The sequence below is a fragment of the Maylandia zebra genome, linkage group LG5 (assembly GCF_041146795.1).
Source record: "Maylandia zebra isolate NMK-2024a linkage group LG5, Mzebra_GT3a, whole genome shotgun sequence".
In the NCBI taxonomy this organism is placed as follows: domain Eukaryota; kingdom Metazoa; phylum Chordata; class Actinopteri; order Cichliformes; family Cichlidae; genus Maylandia; species Maylandia zebra.
This window is the reverse complement of record NC_135171.1, coordinates 17,810,612-17,838,562: the sequence shown is the minus strand read 5'-3', so window position 1 is coordinate 17,838,562 and position 27,951 is coordinate 17,810,612. Positions and strand designations below refer to the sequence as shown.

The window sequence follows — 27,951 nt, the reverse complement described above, 5'->3', positions numbered from 1 at the left end:
CCTCTCGCCATGCTTCCTGCTCAGGAGGCAGCCAAAATCTACCACACCAACTATGTGCGTAACGCCCGAGCCATGGGGGTGCTCTGGATCGTTTTCACCATCACCTTCGCCGTCATCACCGTGGTGGTGTTCATCCAGCCCTACTGGATCGGCGACAGTGTCAACACACCGCAGGCCGGATACTTCGGCCTCTTCCACTACTGCATCGGGAACGCGCTCACCTCGGAGCTCACCTGCAAAGGGAGCGCGCTGGACTTTGGCTCCATCCCGTCCGGCGCCTTCAAGACGGCCATGTTCTTCGTGGGGATCTCCATGCTGCTGGTGGTGGGCAGCATCGTCTGCCTCAGCCTCTTCTTCTTCTGCAACGCGGGGAGCGTCTACAAGATCTGTGCCTGGATGCAGCTGGCTTCCAGTGAGCTTCAGGCTGTGACTAAAAAAGTTTCAAGAGTTTTTAAGTGTGTTTAAATTACAGGGTAGATGTCACAGTAAGAGTTTACATTATTGGAAAGTAACACCATCATCATGGTGTTACCAGCATCACCATGTAGGCTCCAATTAAGAGAAACATCATTTTAAAACTGAAAATAGCCTATGTATACAGTACATTTAGTCTACTCCACTATATTAGTATTTTGCAGATAAAGACTGGCACTAATCGAGCAATATTAAGAGGCTTAACAGTTTTATATGATGTATTGATCATACAGATGTAGAATGCAGTTAGTTAGAATAGATGAATTGGAGAAGACTTCCACTACCCGTAGAGCTTGCATGTAGATATTATTTTCATAATTTTGCTATTGTACGGTTATATCTTGTTTATGTATTTTAAAAATGTATTTATTCATGCAAGTCTTCATGTAAGTATTTAAAAAAGCCAAGGAAAGTAATGAATCCAGCTAATAAACAGTCAAAGTGGAAACTAAATGAATACCCATTAAACTAAGATTTAGGAACAGATCTGTAAGAAGGTTGTGAAGGATAATGGTGGCTCACAGCTGTAAACTCAGAGTCTGAAACATGTACGAAAGCCCAAAGCTGAAACGAAAAGCTATGAATTTAAGCATTTGGTGACATTTCTGTAGTTCCCTGCAGACTCGCAGACACAGACAGAGCTGAAACATGATTCTGTTTGAAACATGAAGCAGTTTGTGAGCAGATGTACCTGCGAGTGAAAGGAGAGGCCTGTAATGAACCAAGTAATGAGATTAACCCGAAGGTGTGCTGTTACACTTTCTCCTCTCCCCCTTTCGCACGTGTTCTTGTAAATCCATCTTCATGAGAAGCAATGTCATTTTGGCTCTGACACCAAGTTCATTTTTAAGGATATTTGGATGCAGGCTTTGAGAGGGCTGTTTGAAAATTGCTGTTTTGAGGGCCTTCTTTGGAGTGAGTGGATGCAGAACTTATCGGGTCTGTTACGAGGATGGGATCATTAATTCGCTGAACCAGAGGCCCCTGAGGTGTGAGCTTAATAAAGTCAGTTTAAGGAAAGAATTTTGCTGTATTAGTTTAACTGAAAGGGTCTTTCTAATGTATTCAAATATTTAGTGAATTTTAAAGAGGACTTGATAAAGTGAGTCTCAGAAATGCATGAAGATGAGGTTTTGTGAGGATCAGAAAGTGAGAGCGAGATGCGAGGCAAGTGTGTGCTGTGCTGCACCTCCTTGTGCTGAGGTGGGACGGCAAGAGGTCTTAGCTGTCTGTCAGTGGAGTCAATAATAGATGAACAAGTTCATCTTTATTGAGTTGAGATGCTCTGGAGTTGCTAGGCAACTAAACTCTGTAGGTGTGTGTGTGTGTGTGTATCTACCTGAATGAACACAGTGTATATTTAATTTCTCTGGTGGTTTCGCTGTCATTTGTTGCCCGAGCCTGTCAAAAGCAGCAAGATGGTCTGTCACAGTGAGCACATCTATTCATTTTTACAGGTTTCCCACCACAAATCAATGCATGTTTTTGGACTTTGAATAAAAAAATTTCAAAACACTAGTAAGATAAAAGTAAAACCATCACACAGACAGAGCTGAAGTCCAGCACTCGTCAGCCTGTGCCTTCTCTCCTCTCAGGTACGTGCATGGTGATCGGCTGCATGATCTATCCTGACGGCTGGGACTCTGATGAGGTGAAGCGCATGTGCGGCCAGCGGACTGACAAGTACACACTGGGCAACTGCACAGTGCGCTGGGCCTACATCCTGGCCATCATCAGCATCATGGACTCCCTCATCCTCTCCTTTTTGGCCTTCAGCCTGGGCAATAGACAGGACAAGCTGCTGCCCGAAGACTTCCAGGTGGAGGAAAAAGGTGAGGGGAAGTGAGGGGTGGGGAAGGATAGTGAGGGAATGCTTTTCCTTAAATCTTAGCTGTGTGTATGGTGAGAACAATACTATATGAGGATGTATTTGTATCCTTCTTCAGTTATTATTGGCTTATATTTACACCAGCTATGTCTCTTCTTGACTACAGATAACGCATAGAGCCCAGTGGACACTGGCATGAATGGATGAGATTTTATGAAGAGTGCCACTGACTTCAGAGGATATCCCGAGGCTTCGAGTCACTTTGAAGAAATAAGAGTCCATCTCTGCCTCAAAATGAGCTCATCAGAGTCACTGTCCATCCTCATCTCCAAGGCTACAGCTTCAGATTGCCGTCAGTAAAAGCCACTTATTACATCAGATTTAGCTCTCTCTTTTATTTGCTGCTTTACATTTTTTAAGCATTTTGATTTTTTAAAATAAATGTTAATTGCTGAAATGTTATTATCATTTTGAGTTTTGAGCCTGACAGTATTAGCCACTGTTGCCTTCTCTCTATGTGAGAAATCTAATGGCGCTAACAATAAAATGATACCCAAGCTGATAACGTTTGGTTTTGTGCTTCTGTAATTTATTTTTAGCATTCATGCTCTCTTAAGAGACATATTTCCATATGCATATACAGTAGATATTTGACTTAAGGGATGATTTCACATCTGTAAATACTGTTAAGTTTAGGAAGATGTTGCCTAAGTGTCTTCATTTGACTCCACCCATTACGTGTGATACTCTCACATGGGTTCCAATCCCTGCACATACCCTGCACTACGCTGCTGCCAGCTCAAAGACCATTTTGTGCTACTTCTGTTGGACATTTGTGTTTTCACATGCATCTGTGTTCAGTGATGGAGAGAATATTTAAGTGGAAAAAAACTGTGGAAAGCAATGACATAAACAACCCAGAGAAACTTTGAAAATTATTTATTCTTACTGCCTAAAGAAAAAAAAAATCAAATGATGAGACATGGACAGTCGAGCCTTTATAGAAAAACAAGCAACATGTTTCTGATAGGACTGAAAGGAATATTACAATAACTTTAAGTACAATCTATGATTTTCACATCCAGCACCTTCTTATACACCTGAATACACACCTTTAAAGATAAAAAAAAAAGAAAGAACGTGTAAAAGAACTGACTGTGCCCTCACTCTGTTCCAGCTTCAAGCTCAAAAAAAGGAGAAATCAAAGTCCGACTCTTTGGTACACTGTACTGTACACTTGATGTGAATCCACCTATCGCTGGATTTGACTGTGAATGTGGGAATTAAACTTATCAGGTAAAAAAAAGCAACCCGGGTGTAAAAGAGCATTTGGCCAACTCATGCATGAAAAAGAGAAGGGCTCTGATTTTTTTTTCTTCACATTATAATGTGTCAAGTACTTCTCTTAAGTCAACATAAACTAATGCTGAAGCTAAAAATCTTTACTTACACAAGAAACCGACACAACAGTTTGGCTATCAGTGTGATTCTGAACTCCCGATGTATGACCTGCACCTGTATACAAATGTAAAAAGTTCTCTGATAACGGTGCTTTGAAAGCTACTAGCTGCTCTTCATTCCAGTAAGCAATATGTAGTTATCACTTTTGAGCTCTCTGCACTCTCTTTAAAGGCTTAAAAGCTGGTACACCTAACATGATGACGAGCAAACAGACAAATTTGACTTCTAAGTGACCTATATGATAATCGAAAGTGGCTCTGATGGTGACTGTTACAACTCTGTTAGCATCCTGTACCTTTCTGCGTTTGTAGAAAAATGTCCTTTTAAACCTGATGATCTCTTGTGTCTAAAATACAGAGAATAATGAGCAGAAGAGAAAAATCTGGAGCTGGCAAAAAAGGGAAAATAAGATCAATAAGTTCTATTCAGCCAGTAACAAAGTCATAAATACTGAGAGAGTACTTTGAGCCTGTTTTATTCTCCTTCCCTAACAGAACAGAGATTCAGCAGCAGTCTGTCTATCGTCTCAATGCTTCCCGATGAATGTAAGTAGACCCGTGAGAGCCGTGACAACAGGCTACAGGCACGATGGAATCACAGGCTCTCACAGAAATGGAAGTATTTGCTTACTGTACGTTTTCAAGCTTAAGCCCTTCAAACCCATCTTATCCTTTTCATAATATGCAGCTGTGTGTGCAGGCATCCTCTAGGATGAGAGCCATGGGTGGGAGAGGCACTGGGCTGCGGTGGCTCTTCTTTCAGGCACCAGGTCCAGCATGGGAAGCAGGAAGCTGCTGAAAGAGTGGGCCTCCTCTTTGGACCACTCATACTTTTCTACCAGGACATCAAACAGACCCCAAGGCTTCAACTTGGTGATGTGCCGGAGATCACCTGGGAGGAAAACACATTTAAAATTCAATCTGCTGCTTCATCGACACAAACAATCACTTTTCGCAGTCGTCAATCACAACAATACACCTCCACATTTTAGCCAACAACTAGACAAACACGTCCCTGTTTACATGAGCAAAGTGAAGCAGGTGAACAGGTTCAGTTACCTGGAAACCACTCACACACACAACCACAGCATAAAGACAGCTCACAAAGTATACTACTTAACAAACTTCAACAAGGATACATTCCCGTCTAAAGCTCTTGTTTGCACAGAAGAGCAACAGACAACATCTTGTTTGAAGGAATCGCAACCCAGTATAAATTATGCACACCCACCAGCAGAAGGCTCTGCAGGCGGGTGATTAAAACCACCCAGAACATCACCAGCACCAATCGACAGAGCATCACTGATCCTGATGTCATGAAGTGTCTGCAGAGCCCATAGCAATGCAGAAATATCCACTGCGACTTTGCTGCAGTTTCTTCCTTCAGGCTGTGAGACTACTGAACTGATCCTCCTCGCGTCACCACAAAAATCATGTTCCATTTATTAACATAAAGACTAAAATACATTTTTTTAATATTTGATTTCTAATGTAACGGGCTACATCTTAAAGTTTATTATACAAGCATGTGTTGAATAATGACATTTAAATGAATCTTGAATCTATTCACCACCCATGTAACTGAACATGACTATGTGGGATCACATGTCACAGAGCATGTAGGAACCATCTGAAGTGAATTCATAGGCTTCAAATCTATTTATCTCCATTTCATATTCATAACTATAATTATCCTGGTATTGTACTCTTAGTGATTCTATAACAAGCCTGAGTATCTCTTGAGTAAACACGCAGTGGGATCTCTTACTGCTGCTCATGCTGCACTTTCTCTGTAGACTTTGTGGGGATAAATCCACCGCACCACCTCTATAAACTTGAAATAGCTGCACTGATTATAATTTGCTAGTTCAAACCGAGCAGATGGCTGTTCCCTTGAGCCATCAGGTGTTGGGCCTAAAATAGAAATTCTGCAGAGTATATTAAGGTTGAACTGGATGTAGCTGCTGCAGGGGTGGTAGCAGGCGGCCATGTTTACCTTTCTTGGTGAAAAACTCCTTTGAGTATTTGCCTGCCAAGATCAGCTTCCGAGGGACTTTGCCTAGCAGCTCGATGACCAGCGCTATGTGATCTACAGTGAGGCGGCAAAACACAAAAGCAGATGGACTTCACTATTGTTTCTTCAGTATAAGACATAAGTCACAATATGTCGAAACGAGGTGTAGGAGGAAGCTCGTCTTTGCTGGAACTGCTCTCTAGTTAAACTTAGATATATGGATGTTTGGACCACACCAACCTTCATCTCTGGAGTAGTCTTCTCCAGAGTGGGGTTCAAACAGGTAATCTCCAGTAGCCAGCTCAAAGGCCTGAGGAAAGAAGTACATAAGAACTCGAATACAAAAAAAAAAAGAGAGATCATACTCTCCCACTGGCTCCCTTCTAAACCCAAACTACAATTTAAAATCCTTCTCCTAAAATACAAAATCCTGAATGACAAAGCTCCATCATAAACCTAATAATGAGACAATATTGCCATACAGCACTTTGATCTCTGAGGAGAGGATTTCTTTCAGTTCCTAGTTTTCAGAAGTAGAATGGGAAGCAGTGTCTTCAGCTATCAGCCCTCTCAGTTTGGATTCAGGAGATAAGATGCCTCTTTCTTGCAAGGTTAAGTCTAATTTTTTCTTTTTGATAAAGTTTATAATTAGGGCTGAATTAGGGAATCTTAGACCATCTTTTTAGATCTGCTGCTTCAGGTTAAGGTTGCTTGGAGACTTCTCACAATGACCTAAGATCTTCTCCACTCTCCATTAATTTATATCAAAACCTGTTGCCTGCTCTCTTGGACAGTTTGTGTTTTGTCCGGTTTGTTGTCCATGGTGTCTCTATATTCCTCTTTTCCATGTTCTCTTTTCCTTCAACCAGGGGTTTTGACACATATGTTCCTCGTCACACTGAAAGCTTCTGCATAACATAAGTTATGTTAAGTTTGCTTTTCAGTGGGGGTTTGTGGGATCAGTTCATTTGCATACAGGTGTACTGTGTGTGAGTCTGTTTTACCATGCAGGCTGTGCTCCAGATGTCTGCTGGTGTGCTATAGCCGGCTCCTATCAACACCTCAAGAGAGCGGTACTGCCGTGTCTGGATGTCATCTGTGAAATGTTTGTGCTATAAAAACAGAAAAGTGAAGACTGGGTCACAAAATGAAAAACATGAACTTGGAAGATTTACAGTAAAAAGACACAGTGAATGTTTCAAGTTCTGCTTAAACGTTTTTTACAGAAAAAGTTTTATTGAATATTATACTCACCACCCAGCAGGCATTGCCGAGGTCAGCAATCTTAACCTGCAATTTGTCAGCATTGAGAGGGTCCAGGGGGTTTACTAACATGCTTCCTGTTGCTCCTGTTAAAGAGAGGAGAAGAAAGTGAAGCTGGTGTGTCTGCAGAGCAATTCTTTGCAGGATATTGTCAAGATAATTAATTATTGGAGGGCATTAGCAATGCGCACTACAGAAAAACAAAAACAAACCTTACAACCCATATTCATTGCGCCACACTGGTAAAAGTGATTTGGTGTACTCCAAATCATTCTCCCAGTCTTCTTATGGGTTACCATCCTTAATACTGCAGTGTGGTAGTAGCCATGCAAAATATTGTACCAATTTCACGAGCAATGCATTGATCAAGAGGCTTTGCATATCCAAGAGTATTACCGCCTTATAAACATGAGGTATGTCTCTGCCAACCAGTTAAGTTGTACTCTGTCCAGACGTCTCCTTTTAGAAAAGATGTCGCCACTTTATTTGAACCCATCATTAAAGTCAGAAATCGTGTTTAAAGATGTGATAATGATGTCTGACCACCAGTTCATCAGTTCATCATTAAGTGAACTTTCACCCTAATTTGAAGAATATTCTAAATGGACGTATACATATCTGACAACTAAAAGACATGATTCCTCTGGTCTCAGCTGCTGTAAACACTGTATTTTAGATATCAGTTTCTTAATTAATACACATTAATACCCCCCCCCCCCCCCCCCCCCCCCCAAACTAACCATCCTGGCTGTTCTCTTCCTCATTTTCTCTTTTGGTCTCCTTTAGAGTGTCCATCTGCTCCTCTATCTTGTCTCCCTCTTTTAGCTCTACAGTGACAGAGTCTGGACTGAGTGAAGCAGGGGGACGTTGCTGCTCAGTATCAGAGTTTCCGTTACAGGATGGCCGCTCTTCTTTGTCACAAAATGCATTGTCGGTCTCTTTATTGCTTTCTGGTTGCTTTGCATCCTGTTGATCCTCCTGTTCCTCTGTACATTGCTCGGTCCCTCGAACCTCTAGACTGGTCTCATTCTCCGGTGTGGCGGCGTGGCCGTTGCAGTTGACCTCCATTCTGTTCTCGTCATCGGCCGTAACCTCCCTCTGTTCATTTAGCCCTGACGTATGAGCAGACTGCTCTTCGGGAGTCAAGTCTGGAGCAAAAAGAGAATAATTTATTTTGTAAAGAAAAATATATCTTGTGCGATCAAACATGAATTCAATCTGCAAATAAAACTAAAACTTATCGGCTGCCCTTCATGACCCTGACCAGGGTCTATCCTCTCATTTACCTGCGTTAGTATGGTTAGTGATGTCCTGCTGCGTGGCAGACGTAGAAAGAGTGGCTGAGGACGTATCTTCAGTGTTCTCCGTAGTCTCCTCGTCATCCTCCTCTTCTCGGGTGTCGGGTAATGCTCCTCCCTCCATCTCATGTATCCTCTTTTCCTGCATCTCGGCCTGCTTTTTTTGCTTCTTCTTCATCTTCTTCTTTTTGTTCTTTGACATTTTGGCTGTCTGGGAGAGGGAGAAAAAGGATAGTTTGCATTTTGAATTCATTCAAATGTAAATTTGTACAAAGTCCTGCACAAGATCTGCTTAACACAAAAAGATAACTTACTGGTTTGGAAGTTGGGGCTGTACTCACTGCAGGAAAGAGGAAAAAAAAAAGAGATTTATGTTGCTGAATGACATGTGGCACATCCTCAGTCCCTCTATTATTAGTATTCTGTTCGAGTGGCTGAGCTGATTCATACCAGTGCTGTACTAATAGACTGTCTGCAGTGGCACCCTGCTCAGTGAGAGTCACACTCCTCTAAGCAAGCTGGTAATTTCCATAACCAATCCAGCGGTGACTCATAGCAGCACACAGCTAAGCTCTCCACTTTTATTAAAAACATCCACAAACACTCTAGTCTCTGAATACGTACATGGCATACACTGGATTATATCATAGGGTTGGAAAAACATTTTATTCTGAACTTCTTGTTTGTGCTTCTTCACACAATCTTAAAATAAACTACTTGCAGTGACAGTTCTCTAATGGCATTATTTGGAAGATTATGGCTCACCGCCACATAAATACATCTGAAACACCTCAAGTCACAGCACCTGGTGACAAACCTAAACAGCAAATCTCCTAGTTGTACGCAGCAAGTCAATCAAACCACAAAGATCTGAATGAGAAAGGTTGCGACCTGCAGAACCCGAGGGAGGTGCGGTGCCAGTCTTCTGCCACTGAGTAGCTTCAGCAGCCATCTTCTTGATGTAGGGCTCATTCACAGTGAGCAGAATGTTCTCCGGTTTGATGTCTGTGTGTATGATCTTACATTTGGTGTGGAGATAGTCTAAACCCTGCAGAACCTGTAGTTCAGAAAAGTCAGATTCAGGGTTAAAGGTGAACGTCTCCCATAATATCAATTAAAGTGCATCATTCATGATGGCAGATAGTTTTGATATAACCATCTTCTTCACTGAAAGACAAACACTTTTCTCCCACTAGAACCTGTCTGTGTTTTGCTGTTCAGTACCTGTCGTATGATGCTTTTAACACAGGGCGAAGGCAGCCCTTGATAATTCGACTTAATAATCCACTTAAGCAGGTGGTACCCAAGTACTTCAAAGACCATACACACATCTGGAGAAATGGAAGTCAAGGACTGAAATAGTGTTTGCAAATTAGAGTTTTTCTATATCAACTAGTGCACACGAACACACACACACACACACAATCCCATGTTTTCTTCACATCACAAACACAATCTCCATCTACTGCTTCACTACTAATTTAAAGGATGTCTAGACAGGATACAGCACAGAGCTCTAAGACAGATGGAGATAGCATGAGCTTCACTATATCAAACACTGTCACACTGAAAAGACAAAGTTCAAATGAATGTCTGAACAACAAATGTAAATATGGAGTGTAATTAAACTGCGATATCCTGACTTTCCAATGACTGTCAGTCTAAATGCATCTTGTCAGCATGTCTGCACTGAAGCACAACAACACAGATGAGCTAAATTCACATCCAGCCTGAGGTGGTGTGGTCTTACCCTTGGACGTTCATCACTACTGTAGTTAATTGGCCTGGAAATGAATGTAATCATTATGCCCATGCCATCAAACTGAGACAACAACAGCAGGAGGGACAAGGGCAGTTAGCAATTAAGCTGCTGTCAAGCCACTAATGCCTTCCTTAACAGAATGATCAGGCATCAGCTGATAGAGTCAGAAAACTGGTTAGTTTGCACCACTTAAAGGATAATGTTTCATTTGTGACAGAGTAAAAATATAGGATACGAGTTCCATTCATGCCAGAAATTTTGAAGTCATCTAGCAGCTGCACTACTTTCTCTCTGTAAGGGTCACTGGGATCTGTGTTTCTCACCTGGAGAAATAAAAAAAGAGATACAATCGGTGATGTGAGCTGTGGGATATCTACATTATGAGTCTGTGTGAAGTAAAGTGCTGTGCCTTACTGATTTCAGCAGCTTGATTTCATCCAGAGCAGTCTCAGTGTAATGTTCAGCACTTTTTACAACCTTCATGGCCACGAAGCGCTTTTCCCTGGAAATTACATGGACAAAATCAGTGAGTAAAACACATTATACAGTTCAGTGTATGCTGCATTTGCTTAAAAAGACTGGGGCTGTGCTAGAATTCTATCACCATCTTATACCTATTCTGTCTACTAGTAAAATTACTCTTACACATTTTGTACATCATCATTCATATAATGATGTATGACACTAACGCGTTTTTTAAACAATAATAATAAGTTTTTAAAAAGAAAATAAACAATTAAACTAAAATAAAATAAAATGTCATGCCCCCATCTAAAACACAGATTTCTAAAATTCTCTCTTTGATGTTTAAAATATTGTAAAAACAGGTCTCCAACTCCTGATGAATAAATCTTTCTGAAGCCTTAAGAGATCTCCCAGACCATATCCAACAACATATGATATGTAGGAGCATCATGTTTCAACCTAATCATAATGCATTTATTACTGCTGTCAATAGTAATTGTAACAGATATTTACCAGCTGACCTCTCAGACCCTGCGGTATCAACCGGATCAATGCAACCTTTGACTCTCTTGCAAGATTTTGGTGAAATAGCTTCTTGGACAGAAGCAGGGTAAGTGCAAATGAGTCCCAATTCGTGTACCATGTTTTTCCAATATATATTCGGTAGGGGTGCAACGATACACAAAATTCACGGTTCGGTTCGGTTCGATACTTTGGTGTCACGGTTCGATATTTTTTCGATACAAAAAAAATGTTCATGCCTTTTTAATTTGTCATTTATTAAAATTATAAATATATATTTTAACTCAAAAGTACAGTTTTTAAATTTAACCCTAACCGTTGTGCGTGTTTTTTATTTTGACAGCGAATGCGCACCTGCGGACCACTTATGTGCAGCCCTGGTTATTTAGCTTGTCATATTGCAGCCACAGAAATTCTTTTGTCCATGAAACCATAAAGCTGCACTTTCTTTTTGCCTTATAGTCTGATTTGTCATAACTTCTCCGTTTTGTGGTAAGCTTTTCTTTGGCTGTCACTTCTTCACCCTGACCTGTCTTATTTGGCTCAGCAGAACTGAAATGCTTTTACACACGCACTCACATAAGCTCAGCGATTCTCTGCGCGATCAACCTCTCACATGTTTAAGCTTGCTGCGTCATGTTTGCATAGTAAGCTAACGATTAATAAGACGATGTCAGAGGAATTGGTGCACAAATTATCATCACTCACAGATCAGTGCTGTCGCTCTCTATACACAGTTCGCACGATTGCAAAGTGAAAGCAAAAAAACAAGCGCAAATTCAAACGCGACTTCAATATGTCACATATTGACAGTGGCTCACCGATGCCAATGACATAATTACCCAGCTACATTTCTGAAAGAATGCAAAAGCATTGACATATATTTTTCCTACAATAGCCCGACGGGCAGGGAAGAGATAGATTTTGGTAGCCCGACTGAAAAGATCGCTAGCCCCGGGACGTCGGGCTAGCGATATTGCGAGCCCTGTATCTGATTGAGGAATCACTCATCTTTGGAAAAAGAGAGTTTATTACAGAGAAATGTCTCTTTCCAAAATAAAAGCTATACTATCCGCTTCTTCTGGGCTATATTCTCAGCAGCATAAGGAGAATCATGTGCTAACAGCTGTCTAAATGACTCGGCTAAAGTTAGTAGCATGCTTGTTGTTTTTGTCTTTGCACTAGGATGATGTCGGTGTAAATGTGCAGTCATATTCGTTGTGTTCCCACTAGTGCTTTCAGGTTAATCTCGTTGAAATGACCTTAACGCCACAACACGGCAAATCTCCGTTAACGAGCTACCGCCGATCGCTCCGTGCATGGGGCTAGACGGCCAACACGTTAACGAGCTAACTGCGCTAACACACTAGTTCACACCAATGTAATTGAGCATTGCATGGCACATCCAACATACTGTTTTACTTTAGTCCATGACTCGCTTACCTTCAGGGTCATACGTCACATGAAAACCAAAATAATTCCAAACGCCAGATCTGAATGACGTTCAATTTGCCTGTTGCAAGGAGAGCTTAACTTCTGTCTCGCTAGCTTGCCCTGCGCTCTTCCTTCTGACTATGCTGTCTGTGTTGAGCGCTCAGTGGATCTGCGCTCGACAGTGCAGCCTAGGCGGAGTAGTCGAACACAGATTCACTGAGCGCTCAACACAGACAGCATCGTCAGAAGGAAAATTGATAAAATAAATTACAAATGTTGTATTGTTCGATACATATGCGTACCGAACCGAAAGCACTGTATCGAACGGTTCAATATCGATACGAATATCGTTGCACCCCTAATATTCGGGTAACCTGGGCAGATTTTTGCCATCATTTCTGGAATTCTGAACGAATCGAAATACAACCTTCAATCTGAAGTGCTATAGTGCATATTTCCTTCCATTTATCTGGTAATATTTCTGTCTGAAATTCAGCATCTCAACTTACATAAGTCTGATCAAATGTTAGCCACACTGGTGTCTGAATTACAGAAACGCGCATTGATCTCTAAAAGTAAAATCTCTTTAATAAATAAATCAGGTTGTCAGGTGATTAATTCTAAACACAGAAAAATTAATAATATTTTGTGAAAGCAAACTTACTGGATATCCCAGGCCAGCCACACAGTGGAGAAGTGACCCCAGCCAAGCTTACGGATCACATGGTATCTCCCATTGAACAGATCTCCAATCCTCACATGGTGATATCCACCTGACCAAAGGCACATGCATTGTCAAACAATGTATACAGAATATCCTGCAGGAGGATTTCGCTTAAAGGTTTTACTGTTCATGCAATTAGCCTGAAATGGGTGAAACTAAACTAAAGTGGGGTGGTGTTTTCTGTTTGTTTCTATGCAAATATGCAAAGAGCTTTTTTTTTTCTTTTTTTTTGGGGGGGGGGGGCATTCAAAGACCAGCAAGTTGGTTCATTTCTTCTTGGTCAGTTAATGTCAGTGATGTGAGGACACAAAACTGGTGGGTACAGACACGCATAACAGAAGCAAGTCCTAATTGCAGGTGTTGAAGGTTGAATGAAGACTGAGAGCATCCAGATATGATATGACTGGGATGGTTAGATGAAACTTTATTAATCCCTCGGGTGGGTTCCTCCGGGAAATTCAGTTTCCAGTAGCAAAGCACCGAAAGAAGTTGCATGTTACAGATACATTAAGGGGGATGAGAGTAGGGATATAAGCATAAATACACCATATATACACATATATAGATACAGAATATACAATATGGATGAATAGGATTGCTCATTTGAGTGAGTATATTGCACAGTGATTATTGCACAGTCAAATATAAGAAAGAGACAAAAAACAAAAAACAAATATTGCAAATATTGCACCGTGTAGAAAAGCCCCTACAACTCAGTTGTTCCCGCCCTCCCTTGTCCCCCTGTTTCTCCTCCCTGAGGTGAAGTGTTGATAATATATTATCATCATCATCATCAGTAAAAAGGTTTACAGAGTTTAAAACATGTAACATTTTAAGTGTTACAGAAAGCCTGGGTGGCATGTTCACCAGCTTTACATCTATACTGGACAACACTGGAACTTTGTTTTGGCTCCAGTATAGTGGTGGCTTTGAAGCATGAGAAGACGACAGCCTGTCTGAGAGAGGTGTTGAAGATATTTCTGAGGATGTGTTAGCTGAGACCCAGTTTTTTCTTGGGACACTTTAGTTTGCCTGCTTGTTGAGTTCCTTCATGCATTTTAAAAAAAAAGAAAAGAAAAGAAAGAAAAAAATGACACCCCTCACACAAAAACACACATTTCATTGTAAAGAGTAAGAGAGATCGTACCCCTGCAGTAGTCGTTGGGGTCCTCCTGTTCATCGTCATCAGAGCCCAAGATCTCTTCATCCTGCTCTGGTAACGGAGACTCTGCCTGACCTGGCTGAGAGCCGCCTCCACGGCCATGAGGCTCTGGTCTGGGTGAAGAAGAGAACCAGAGAGACAGGGGTGGTAAAACAGACAGGAAAGTGTGAAATTCAGGAACATAAATGACAGGAAGAAAGGGAAGTGTGAAAGAAAAAACATTGACGGCTGAAAAGCTGGTGAAAGATGATGTCAGACTGGCTCACAAAGATGGATGTCAAAGAGTTTACAGCACGGTTTTATCCAAAATAAACTCATGAACAATATCAAGGATCAGGATAAATTCTCAATCCACTAAAAAGTACAAGTGTAATGTTTCTGTGATGACAGCCATTATGGAAAGGGTCTGAGCTTCAATGTATTAATATTGATGTATATATGTAAGCCAGGATACTTTTGACCCTGTCTGGATCAGAGAAGATTCAAAACAAATTCAGACTTGTGCACCCAATTCTTGTTTTTTAAAATCATTAAAGATGTATGCTGTACAATCATTCCAATCAATTAAAGGAAATCATTAAAATTAGCATGAAATTCATATCCAAGGTGAGTGGATGTAAACCTCTGAGAACAACTATACATCGGTAGTAATCATCTGACTCTACTTGGTTACTTGTTATCAACTGAATAACAAGTAACCACAGTTAGCGTGTATTTTGAGAAAGAATAAGTTAAAGTGAAATGATGTCACGTTAAGCTCCTTAATTTCCAGTAGCCGGCAACACAATGCTGCAGTGGTTAGCAGATCGTGGTCCTGGGTTTGTATCCGCCGACTATTCTGTGTGGCAAGTGAATGTTCTCCCCGTGCCTGTGCAGGTTCTACTTTGGGAACTCCCTCTATGTGTCATGGTGCATCCCGGAATAAGTTGGAAGTTAAAATTCGAGTTCCCAGTTGGAATTAAAAAAAATTGTTTTTCCTTGCTTTTCCTGGTACACGCCAAATCCAACATCCAAGTTCCGAGGTATCTGGAACGCAGCATTAAGGTGCAGGCATACCCTTTGCATTGGTCAGTTCATGGGCTGCCGCAAAGATGATCATGCAATCACTTCTATTTATGCTCGGTATTAAGGTGGAGACAGCCACTGCAGTATTCACCTGAATAATAGGTGTCCCCACTCAGACAATATAGCAACATCAGCGCTGACATATGAAGAGAAAAACTCAAAACCACAAGCTAGCACATTGCCGAATGCTTTTCCACAAAGTCTCATCTTTTCAAACTATTGCAACATCCGCCCCAATAAAATCTGTAAACTTCTGAACTTCTGCTCTGAAATATCAATAAAATGGTGGAAAAAAACTGACGGTAAGAAGGCCTTAGGCTTCTAAAAGACTGGCGACCTCTCCAGGCTGTACCCCACCTTCTAGCCTATGATAGCCGGGGTAGTCTCCAGCACCCTCTTAACACTGAACTGGATAAACAGAAGAAATAGATGGTTGGAAAAGGAAATGGATATTCAAAATCATCATTAAATCTACAAGTTACAAAGAAAATACTTTATTTATTTATAGGATTGTGTATTTTTAAAAGTAACATGGGGCACTTTTTTCTAAAGTGGTGACTTTATACATACGTTTACATGCCAAAACCATTTCTCCCCGCCCTAGGAGGTCTGACAAGCGCATCACAGATATTTACTCACTCCTGAGAGTTCGAGGAATTTGGGTCAAAGTGACTTCATTTAAATATTAGGTTATACACATTTAAAAAAAAAAAACAAAAAACAAAAAACAATAACGCAAAGTGAAAATGTTTTTAAAAAATCTAAATGCAGTAGTATTTTGTTTTTGAGCAGTTTTTTCATCACACTGTAGGTGTACAGAGACGTCGGTCAGGACAAGAACAATGCAGTACAAAATTGGATCAGAGAAGCCAAGTGGCCTGGTTAGCAGAGCTGCTGCGAAGAGGGGCATTTTCAACTTATAAATTCTTTCTTATTTTACCTCCTGAGAGTCCAAAGCCTTTTTAACAATTAGAAAAAATTACATTAAAAGAGCAAAACATGTATTTTTCCACAAAAACATATTTCCCCCCCCAAAAAAACATGCTTTAAATTATTCCCGTGCTTTACTTTATTATATTACTGTTATTTTCAGTTATTTAATATATTTATTATTATTATTTGGCTCCATTTTAATATCTAATCTTCCACAGGCTTCCCTTAATTCAGTTTGTCATCCTTCTCCTTTCAAGTAATATTAGACATAATTTACTCAACTCCACTGTAGCACATTTCTGGAGTAGCATTTGAAAAAAATAATAACAGCATGAAAGCAAGTGCCAGCATCAATGAGAGAAACTGATGTAAGCTCTTAAGCTCCAGAATCTATTTTGTTTTTTAGCTACACACAGGATGTAAAGCAGAAAAAGAGAAGAGGTGCGTGACTTGTGTTTCCTGAAAAACACCACACAGAGACTGAAGCATCTTACTTTGCATGGCAACTGGATTCTCGCAAGATTTACAAGATCATGAACTTTCTAAGCTTTGAGCTACGTGTGTGTATTTATACCAAAGTGTGCAACAAGAAACTGCAGGCCAATAAGGTAACAACCATTATGGGTCTTCATAATGTCACCATTTCTAATGCGATTTTATCTTTATTTAAATATGAATTATAATAATAATCTACTTCAATACTTTTGACGTAATTACCTACAATTTGAATCCATAGTGTCAGGTTGTAGAGCATCACCAAAAACAATGTAGTGATGTACTGCACTAATATATAATATCACCAAAGAGAAATACCATGTAGTTAAATATATGATTTAGGCTCACGATGGTTAACTGAGCAAGATGTGCAGTGGTTATCTAAAAATGACTAACTGCATATTAAAAATGAAGTCTACAGGTGCTCATACTGGAAAATTCAAAGTGAAAGAGACACAGTGTTTATTTTGTCAAACAAACATGTTTGAAGTCAAACATGTTAAACAAAGGCCCCTGAAGAATGATTTAACAGCATGTCACAGTTTCTTTAAGCTTCAGCTGCTGAAAACAAAAACAATTCTCTTGCTTTTCCAAGAGCGGCACAATGTTTGACTACTGACTATGTAAATGGTTATATAAAGTCAAGCCTCAACAAAATCAGAATAAATTAAATAATCAGCTAAATCTAAGTAACCATTCCTCCAGAAATAAGAGCATCAATAAAACCAAAGTGCTTATAATGGGCTACCCTATTTCCCCCCGGTGACGGTACACTGTGGAGGTAAGTAAGATAAAAGCTCACTGCTTCCAGCAAGAAATGTTTTCTGTATGCAGTGCAGGCAGATGCTTTTCCTCACAGCTGACAGATTCTTTCTTTATAATACTTCCAGCCTTGAATAGATGTTCCAATCTCACATATAAAATCTCTTATGATCTCAGGTCTAAGCAGATTCATTTATCCAGCTAATGTACAATGTTGGAGCTAAAGCATAACAGCATGTTGTTCACATAGATTTGCAGCTAATTAAAGGAAGTGACAGGGTAATAAGCAGCTGACATTACTGTGCACCCTCTGAAAAAGAAAATGTGTGGAGATGCTAAATTTGCTTCGGTCGGTACTTTATCGTGTTCCAGTTGCAATCAATTTTAAAGTAATTAGGATTAGTGTGCATAGCTAATCAGTTCATTGGCTTAGGTCAGAGCAGGATGACCACTGTGGATGCATCTTAACAAAATGTGCCCGCAAAGCTGTGTCACGTTTAGTTGTTTGTTCAACTCAGCTGTTTATTACTGCTCCTTAGGGGAGGAAGGCAATTATAATGTTGAGCTTAAGTCAGAACTGCAGAGATTAACTAATTAACCAAAGTCCTTTTCTACAGTGACAAAAAGTAGCTTGGAGTTCAAGTAGGTGAAATTAAAATAGGCTTTCTGCTTGGAACCTGACCACTTCTGCCTTTATGATGCAGGTGTATAAGAGAGGAGAAGATACAAATGCAGCCAGTGAAACATGTACCCAGTGCACTTTCTATTTGCATATCTGCCAACACAGTACAACAGATCTGTGATATTTTAAATATCACAATAACACTACAGGCCTGCTGATATCAGTCTAGCTGCTGTGTGTGGGAGGTATCCTCAAAGGAAAAAAGAATAAGACAAAAAGGTTTTGTATCATTACTCGTTCTGCGTCTGCATTACACATTCACCCGCCTGCGGTGAGAATTCCTCCTGAAAAGGTGTCACTGAAATGGGCATACGCGCATTTTTTCCTGCCCTCTGATTGGACTGTATGCACCCCTGAAAATTTTTGGGTCCCCTTAGATTTGATTGCAGTATTCAAGTGAATAAACACCAAAACCGCACTACTTTTAGAGCTGACAACTCCTACAAGGTGAATTTCTATTATGACTAACAGAAGCGTTCCTGCCTCCAGACTTTGTGCACATTACTGCAAGAAATATGAACACAAACAGTCTGATGAAGGCAAAACAAAACTAAATTTGCTTGCTTACTCAGAGCAAACAGAGCACAGTCATTGAGCGAAACCATTCAAAAGGCCTAACTCCTTTCATTCCTAATATACAAATGATGAAAAGCAAAACAGATTTGTATCAAAAATAGGTGAGGGTGGTCTCTGCCTATGCAGCTACTCATGGAAAAACCTGGATATTATTCTAATAGTCCTGAAACAACATCTTTATATTTGGACATGTCAAAGCTAGTGAATAAGGGTACAGGGGATGTCAATAAATGTCATCTTTATGGAGGAAAGTGCTAAAGTGACAACGACAATGAACAAAAACAGAAAAAAGAAAAGAAAGAACCGATTCCAAGTTTCTAAGCTTCTTTTGTAATGTTTAAACACAATGAAGGGATTTTTATATGTAGATCCATGACATGTCAATAAAGAGAACTACATCAACATATTTATGCTGACAGTTTTTAAATCAGCCACAAAGTTTTTTTGGACATTGAATCCAAAGACAACTAAAAATAGCTGACAGCATTAGGACAGAAAGGGGGAAAGAAATGTGGAGGTTAGAAACCAATGCCTGCATGTAAACCAGGAGAAGAAAAAAAAATGTAGCACGACCTCCAACCGATCAAGAGCATTCACACATTTGAAGCCAAAACACAGCAGGCAATCATGCTTTTCCAGATCACGTATCTAAGTTTGTTTGGTCCCCCCCCCCTTTAACTGCGGTACGACGACACTTGGACCGAGACAGTTCAATGACCTCAGATCACACGACAAAAACCTGGATACATCAAGGACTTCTGCAGCACTGGAAACACCTGGACGTGAGTCATATCTCGTCTGGAGCTGTCAACAAACGCATACACACTCATCCTACTCTTACCTGCAAGATGCACGGATACCCATGGGATGATGCAGGGAGGAGGCCCAGAGAAGAGAGGGTGTAGGTGTTGAAAAAGCCTCTTACTCCATCCAACAGGAGGAAAAGAAAGAGGTATTAGAGGTTCAGAAAAGGGATGGAGAGAGTTAAAAAAAAAGTACAAGTGGAGGAGAAGGAGGAGAAAGCGATCAGTGCTGACAACTGAAAAGCAGTGATTATAACAGAAGAGAGCAGAGAAGAGGAGAGAGGATGGATCAGAGCAGTGATGGGGAATACGAGCGAAGAGAGGAGAAATGTAGAGGCTCAACTGCAGGCTGAGCACTGAGGCTGAGTCCTGGAGCGCAGGGTACCACTGCACACTCCCCGACTCTCTCGCTCACTTTTTTCTCTCACACATTCACGTCTCTCTTTCTCTCCGTCTGACCGAGAACTCTCCTTGGCTGTCGTCAGCCTCTGGCCCAGCCCTCTTTCGCCGACAGCTGGGACATGATTGGATGATACAGCCCAGCACTGCATTGCAGGTGAGGGACGACATCAACCCCCCACACACACACATACACAAACCAATCTGACCAAAACAACACTGTTCTCTATTCCCCCTCTCTGTCTGTCGATCACCATCGCGCTTGCCTGTTATTCAACAATGCTTCACTTACTCATATTTGCACGGAAACATCAATGCTGCAGTTTATTGTGCAATCATCAGACCTTACTCATAGAAAGGCAGACTTTCAAACTGTTGGACGATTCATGTAATGGGGAAGGAATCAGCTAGGTATCCGCAACTTGAAATGCTACTGCACTTCACAAGTTTCTGGAGCTGTATTGGAATAGCTTTGCATGACTTGGGGCCATTTTTTTGTGATTGGCCATTTAACATTTTCCAACAGCGCACAATGAGATTGCTGAACCTTCTTCTCCCTCCACACATATACTTGCTCACAGTGAAAATGAATACCAACAAGCAACCTGAGGGACATGAATGATTTAGCAACTTCTTTCCAACTTCTAACATACACATAGGGATAAATGATCAACATGTTGTACAACGTGTAACACGTACTGAAGTTACTAAAGAAAACCTTTTAAAATAAAGATAACGTACACTGTATGGGCTCTGGGATACCTCAGAACCCAACAGTATTTAACAGGTCTCCAGTGCATTGCAATCGTAGTTACAAACTATGAGTCAACGAAACAATTCAGTAATGTTGCTTTACAGCCAATTATCTAAATTAGCAAGATAAAATTATACAAAAGTACAAAATAAAAGTTATCTCTACAAAAGCAGACAGTTATGAGTACCATGTTTGTGTTGTTGAAGATATCTGAGACAGTAAATTAGATACAACTACAGAATAATACAAAATCTGGACAATGCAGCAAATCCACCTTCGTTCTATATATGAGAGTTACTTGGTTTGTACTCGTCCCCAGAACACACATGAAAATCTAGTAGAAGTAAAAGCATATGTGTCAATAGAGAAATGTGTGATAACTGAATCTCATTTCTCTGCTGCAGTTTCAGATTTGTTATCGTGTGCACACACTTGAATGCAACCTGGTCAATTACAATGAGAAGCTGTGAAAAAAAGAGCTCTATAAACTTTGCGCAGTCACTTTGAAGTTCAAAACAGTTTTCTGTGTTTCAGTGACTGCTGCCAGTTTTTATTATACATTGAAAAATAATCAGATAGTGTTTTTATCCAACAACAACAACAACCAATTCAGGAACCCACTGACTGCCATCTAATAACTTAACCCTCTAGGCCACAATGGTTAATCCTTTTGGTGGGGTAAGCAATTGTCAGGATAGCTGATATCTAAAAAATAAATAAATAATAAAAAGCTAAACTGTGGTCATGAAATAACTGATTATCTTGAGATCACGCTGCAGCCAGTGCATTCCCTGTGTTGTTCTCCCTGCAGACCTTTTGTGTTCATGCCAAAGCCTGCTTAAATATATTAGGTCTAAACTACTTGGTCTAGAAAGCCTCTGGAACCAAAACTCTTATCTACACTCCTGTTTTTAGGGATTAAAGCAAACATAACCACATGCCAAAATTTGAACAGCCACAGCTTCAACAAAACTGGTCACCCTGAGCTGACTGTTTAACTCTTTTGTACACAAAGACCCAATAAATAGTCTGTAAATGTGTTATTCCGTTATTGTCCGTCAGAGAGACAAAATCTATAAAAAACTGCAATCACTTTACATGCCCGTCACTTCTGAGCACACATCTGATCTGACAGAATGTGTTAGCATCTCCTGCTTTCTCCTAGCCAAACTTTTTCCACCCATCCAGCCCTATCAGATCGTTAGAGCAAAACAAACAAGGGCACACAGAAGCAGTGGAGCTTGTGAGGATGGAGTATGGCCAAGAAGTTTAGCTTCCCTACTTGCTCCTTCGAAATGAAATCAATGCAAAATGCCTCGGCAGCAAAATGAAACAGCAGCAATAGGTATCTGTGCCGAAGGCCTCAGGGTGCAGTGCAGACAAAGTCTAAATGTGTGTGGTGCAGCATTTTGCCTTAAGCACTCGAACACCTACTGAAGGCATACGAGTGAAGCAAAGGATGCTTGTTAACGTCTTCAAATCTTCCTCACAGAAATGATTTACATCTACCTGCTGTGTAAGCACCAACTTTATATAATATGTTCTTTCCGATATTCAGAGCTATGTGGGTTAACTTTACAGAAATTTGTCTTAATAGAGACAGTGTTTTATGTTACACGCAGAGTTTTTTTGTACAAACCAGGTTTCCAAGCAGCCTGAGAAAGACACAGAGGGAGGGAGAGGCCAGCACACCACTACTTAAACCACTGCAGATTTCCATGGTTCACAAAAACAAATCCCTCCATAAAAACAGCTGAAACCCCGACATTTTTGAGGCCTGATGTGACCCGCCTCCCCATGACACCCAACACACACACACACACACACACACACACACACACACACACACACACACACACACAAAAACACCCCCCAAAAAATACTCGTGTTTATGTGTATTTATTCTGCTTCTGACAAGACGGAAGAAAGAACAGTGGTTAACCTACAGCATGAGGACAAAAAGAAAGCAAGAGAGAGAGAAACAGAGCAACACAGAGCTGTAGTCAGCTGCAGATGATGAAAGATTTGATGTGTTATGTAATGAACTGCAGCAATGGCTGGAAGAGAAAAGAGAGCAATGAAAGCAAAATATAACAGAGAGCAATGGTGCTGGAAAATATAATAATGGCTATTCGTGTTCAGTCGCCTGAGAGGACCGCAGTCCTAAAATTAAAATCTGAGGCACAGAAATTTGCAGGGAAAAAAAAATGTTTCCTGTCTAACGTGATGCAAACAAACAAGAAAACAAGTCTGCAACTGAAACAAGAAATAAAATTTTAAGGGAAGCAGAAATAAGGTCCTGTGTGACAAGCATAAATCTTCCAATCCTGTTCTCAGTCACTTGTAAAAGGACTAAGTGAAACACATGAACAGGCAGTGAGGTGCTTAGTAAGGCAAAAGCCTGAACGTGCTCCCTAATTTAAAACAAAAATAAAGGGGAAAAAATGGGATCAGAACATCAGTATGTCAGCCAAGCTCTGTCTAAACTAGCAACACAAACTCATACACACACACTAAAACACTACTCTGACTCCCATCGTGGCAGATTAAAGAACCAGAACATGCATGCTCCAAGTCTGACTCGCTTCCCACAAGAGAACTGCAGTGCTACTCACTTGCATGTTAGACCGCTGGCAAGCTTCACTACAGCTGAATTGATGGAGAAGATCCAGTCCAGAAGCCACATGACTAAGAAGACACTAGCCTAAAGCTTTGTTACACAAGTCTATGATGAACTAAAATAAGCGCTGGCAAAGGTCTTTTTAAAGCTAGATTAAGACTTTTGTGACCTGAGACCAGGTCCATGTGCTCTCCGCTGGCTCTTTAACTGTACACTAGCTGCTGTGTCCTTTCAGCACAGCAGCCCCAACAGAGCGACTGACACAAGAGAGCGGGAGGGAAGGACCACGATGGGAGTAAGGGTGAGAGAGAGAGAGTGAGAGAGAGAGAGAGAGATGAGACAAAAAGAGCCAGATAGTGCAAAAGGGAGACAGAGTAAGAGGAAAAAAGTGGAAAAAGAAGATTTGATCCATCCTTGAATGGTTTCTACTTGTGTGTTGGTAAGTGAGCAAGTAAGCACTTTCTTCTGAACACCTTACACTGTATAAAAGATGGACGTAGCCACCATGATGACACACTGGTTTCTGAAGTCCCGTGTAGAAGCTTCAAGACGAACACTTTCACTGTCTCTGTGCTTTGAAACGAGTGAGTGGTGGATCTGATGGTGAAACCAAAAGCTCATTGGTTAAGCACTTGTCAATCATTAACCAAGTTGTTAGCCTCCTTTTTTGGCATTTAGAATAACCCAAATTTACAAAACTGACCTAATGTTTTATTCAGTAGGACGTGAAATGGGCAACTGAGTGTCGGGAAAGTGTTTCTAGATCTCCTGGCAGAGGAACATCTTCCCTCTGCTATCACTCTTTGCTAGAATGTCGGTTGAAGGCTTTTCCACACTGACTTCATTTTTCTTCAACCGGATGCTACTTCCATCTTTTACACTGTCTATGCTGAATATACATGCAGTGCATCATTGTTTCATGTGCAAAAAGTTTTCAAGGGTTGTAGCAAATTTTAATGACTGTGGAAACCATGCATCCTCCAGATTAAAGAACAAAGGGACCATTCAACCTGTGATCTGCACAGATTTCAAAAAAGCACCTGTGATGGTGTGGGGACATTAAGCTGGATAATAGGGCTGCCACAAACGATTATTTTGATAGTCGACTAGTCACCGATTATTTTTGCGATTAGTCGACTAATCAGATCATCATCCATTGGACGTAAAATGTACAGCTTATTGCACCAGCAGCATCTGGTCTTATATAACTATCATTAGCTTACAGCTTTAAGTGTTTAAGGTCTGTGCTAACTAAAAATAAAGACAAGATGATAGTTTATTAAATTTTAATGAAATCTGCAGATTGTTTCGGTGAAGTTTAATAAACTCCTTGCTATCTAAAATATAACGGGACACCGGAGTAAATTTTACAGCATCTCACACTTCTGATAATCAGCTGTCTGCTTGACGTTTATTCAGCTGTGTAAGAACTATAACTTTAATCTCAGCCAAACCGATTTACTCAGGAACAAATAAAATACTAAAAAAAGCCAAACAATAACATTTTAAGTTATCTAAGTGACTTATATATATATTTAACCTGAGTAGCGAAAGACGGCGGTGGGTTTGAAAACAATTTGCCAGGAGTCCGGTGTTCTCACGGCTCTAGTGAGCCTTGCCCCCTGCTAGCTATCGAGCTAGTGGGTAACAGACGTCTCCGAAAACGTCGGAGCGCTTTTGAAAATATGTGGTGTCTTGATAAACTGAGCCAATATTTGAGGTTTACACAGCTACATTCTCGCCTGAAAATATTTTAAACGTTTATTTTGTGACCCAGAAGAAATAATAAGAGTAACATTAAAACTAACTAGCTGCCGCCATTGTTGGAAACTGAGCTGGGCCGCGCTATGAATTCTGGGACAGAGCTTCTTCTTCTTCTTCGGGGTTTAACGGCAGCTGGCATCCTTGTACATGCAGTGCTGCCATCTTCTGTTTCAGTCCGTTATTACACTCTTAAATCCTACTAATTCCTGCGTCTTTTGGGATCTTACAAAGCTTCAAACGACGCGTCGACTATTAAATTAGTCGTCGACGATTTTGATAGTCGACGTAATCGTGACTAGTCGACTAATCGTGGCAGCCCTACTGGATAATGAGTCCACTAGGGTCCTCCAAGTGATTCTGTCATCAGACAGTGAGGACAAGGGTTCGTGCCTGCCTGTTTTTTGTGACTGTGGAGACTCGACTATGGAAAATTTACATTGCAATGCACCAACTACACGTGCGTCCCAGCAGCGGACTTCAACGAACTATAACAGAAATGACTACTCGACCAACGGTACTCTAACTGTCCATAATCCATTATAATCAAAGCCTTACTATGTATACACGTGCAGAAGTAACATGTACATATGTGAAGGCACCATTAATGCTGAATGCAAGCTTTTTGCTACCATCTTCATGACAATTTTAGGAAAGGTTATTCCAGCATAACAATGTAAATTTTTCAACGTGTTGCTGGCAGCCAATTCAAAATAATGAACACATGTATGGATTTTAAAAAATTAAATAAATAAATAACCAAAGGTCTCCGTTTCAACATGTGATGCATTGTCTTGCACAGCTGTCTCAAAATGAAAATAGAAGGTGTAAACACACAAATGCATCTGTGGTTGCATCAGGAATCCAGCCATGTATCCACTGTATGAAAAAATCTGCCAGATCAAACTGCGGCGCTATCCGCTGTCACGACCCCTTGTAAATAAGAGAGCAGCCAGAAGTAGCTTTTATTGTTTAACATATGTCTTAAAGTAGCATCTGTATTCCAAGTGGTATTTTTAGTTAAATATATACAAATACATTTTGTGTGTTCTGTTTTGTTTTGTATACACATAACACGTGCATATGCATACATATACAGCTGAATACACAACTGTCTGTAAACATCTATAGCTTGCAAATGTTATACACTCCACACACACATATATTTGCCTTCTTGTGCCTTCATTAGGTTGCTGTTTAAAATCTATTCTCCTCTGCCCTTAATGTTATAAAGGTCAAATAATGCACTTTAACCACGGTGATAAAGTTTATAAAACTGTCACGAATTGTGACAAACCATGCACTCAAACTATCTGAAGCATCAATATGTTTAAAATTGACTCAAAAACCCTCAAATATCAAAGCCCTTTCTCTATAATTATGAACTAACTTAAAATTATCTTCAATTATAAAGCGTTACAATGTGATGCTGCAACTATCAGTCTGCGTTGCAAATGATCGAATAAGAGCCAAATGATAGAAAGCAGCCGAGCAGTGTTCAGGACTGAACCATCTGCTTTGTGTCTTTATAATAATATAAATTAACTTGTGGTGTAAAAACAAGAGAAAGGTCCATCTTCACTTACTTTTTGCCAGGTTTCCGGGGCTTTGTCCTCTTCTTCCTTGCTTGCATCGCTAGTACTAAAGAGCAGAGAGGAAAGTGGTACAACATAAAGCACAGCTCCAAATATAGCAGCTGTATCTTTATAACACGACACCATGTCAAAAGCCGTTTTCGTGACTTTTTATTCCAGGGAGTGCTGGTGTAACTCGTAGTTCAAACTTATATTAGCAACAAATGAGGCTAGCAGGTTACTCCGCGTACGTAAATAGACAGAAAACCGGCCTCAGGGGTGTGTTGCCTCACATAAAAGAGGCATTTTAAGTTAGCTGCTAATAGCCAACTTGGTGCTTTTCACAGTGAATGTGATATTTCCCCTTTCTCCATTATCATGTGGACCCCTGGTAAATTTTATTTAAAGTTTTTGGGACTGTGTGTATCATTTATACTCTAATTCGGATCGACACTTTCCGCATACTTTGTCCACCATCTAATCTACTATGACGGCTATAGCTAGCATACTGTTAACACATACACAGAGAGAGCAGAGCGCATGGTCCACTTATACTTTCTGTCAGTTCTTAACGTTTCTTGTTATAACATTAGTTGTTACTATCGTTTCAGCAGACAACTGGCCTGATAAATGTCGAAAAGAAAAGCGTATCTCCTACAAGAATCCGTATAAAAAGCATTTTGCTTCAGTTAGCTACGTTACCTTTTCTTTCCATGCTGAAAACCAGTCAGGGCATATGCTGCGTTCGAGGACTGTTGGAAAAGTGAAAACTCTAAAGTCCGCCAAAATGACCAAACAGAGCGGATATGCGTTTGTTCCTGGGGGCAGTGTCCGTAGATACCGCCTTCGATCGTATTAAGTATCTTTTGTCAAATAAATTTAGCGCTCAGCACTTCATTTTGGAATTCCTTGCTAAGTTTGATTGTTAGCTTTACTGTTTATTGTTGTTTATTTTTGCACTGAAAAGTCGCACTTCTTCCATGAAGAAGAAAAGCTTCCCTGAGGAAATACTCATGAGTATTTTGGATTTTAATCATTACTTTTCCCCTTCATCTTAAAGTTTGGGCTTTTTATAAATCAGGGAGAGCCTACAAAGTGCTGAGAGCATCAGAGAGAAGCAT

General features: G+C 40.4%; 2 protein-coding genes across 4 annotated transcripts; one reads left to right on the top strand and one right to left on the bottom strand.

Moving 5' to 3' along the window:
- On the top strand, positions 1–2,778 carry lhfpl5a (LHFPL tetraspan subfamily member 5a). Its single transcript, XM_076883904.1, has 3 exons — positions 1–412; positions 2,070–2,306; positions 2,469–2,778. The coding sequence occupies exons 1-3, from the start codon at positions 10–12 to the stop codon at positions 2,477–2,479; spliced, it is 651 nt and encodes a 216-aa protein (XP_076740019.1). The 5' UTR covers positions 1–9; the 3' UTR covers positions 2,480–2,778.
- A 448-nt stretch (positions 2,779–3,226) lies between these two features.
- Positions 3,227–27,650, bottom strand: srpk1b (SRSF protein kinase 1b). Of its 3 annotated transcripts, XM_024802432.2 has the most exons (16): positions 27,533–27,650; positions 26,843–26,897; positions 14,392–14,519; positions 13,185–13,293; positions 10,514–10,601; positions 10,335–10,422; positions 9,562–9,668; positions 9,229–9,394; positions 8,652–8,677; positions 8,326–8,548; positions 7,780–8,187; positions 7,031–7,125; positions 6,781–6,888; positions 6,017–6,086; positions 5,759–5,851; positions 3,227–4,654 (listed from the first exon to the last, which is right to left on the bottom strand). In XM_024802432.2, exons 1-16 carry the CDS (start codon positions 27,543–27,545, stop codon positions 4,470–4,472), a joined length of 1,962 nt encoding a protein of 653 aa, XP_024658200.1. In that variant the 5' UTR covers positions 27,546–27,650; the 3' UTR covers positions 3,227–4,469. The 3 variants fall into 3 exon arrangements, with proteins under 3 accessions (XP_024658200.1, XP_076740018.1, XP_024658201.1); XM_076883903.1 differs by lacking the exons at positions 26,843–26,897; positions 27,533–27,650 and adding an exon at positions 23,491–23,722; XM_024802433.2 differs by lacking the exons at positions 26,843–26,897; positions 27,533–27,650 and adding an exon at positions 19,761–20,149.
- Positions 27,651–27,951: the final 301 nt, after the last annotated feature.

Coding starts and splice junctions, on each gene's coding strand:
- lhfpl5a (XM_076883904.1), top strand. CDS start 10: ATGCTTCCTGCTCAGGAGGCAGCCAAAATCTACCACACCAACTATGTG. Junction 413..2,069: donor CTGGATGCAGCTGGCTTCCA/GTGAGCTTCAGG, acceptor CTCTCCTCTCAG/GTACGTGCATGGTGATCGGC.
- srpk1b (XM_076883903.1), bottom strand. CDS start 23,561: ATGTGGCTTCTGGACTGGATCTTCTCCATCAATTCAGCTGTAGTGAAG. Junction 9,669..10,334: donor TTCTGGCATGAATGGAACTC/GTATCCTATATT, acceptor CCATTTCTCCAG/ATGTGTGTATGGTCTTTGAA. Junction 8,678..9,228: donor ACCTCCCTCGGGTTCTGCAG/GTCGCAACCTTT, acceptor TCTTTCCTGCAG/TGAGTACAGCCCCAACTTCC.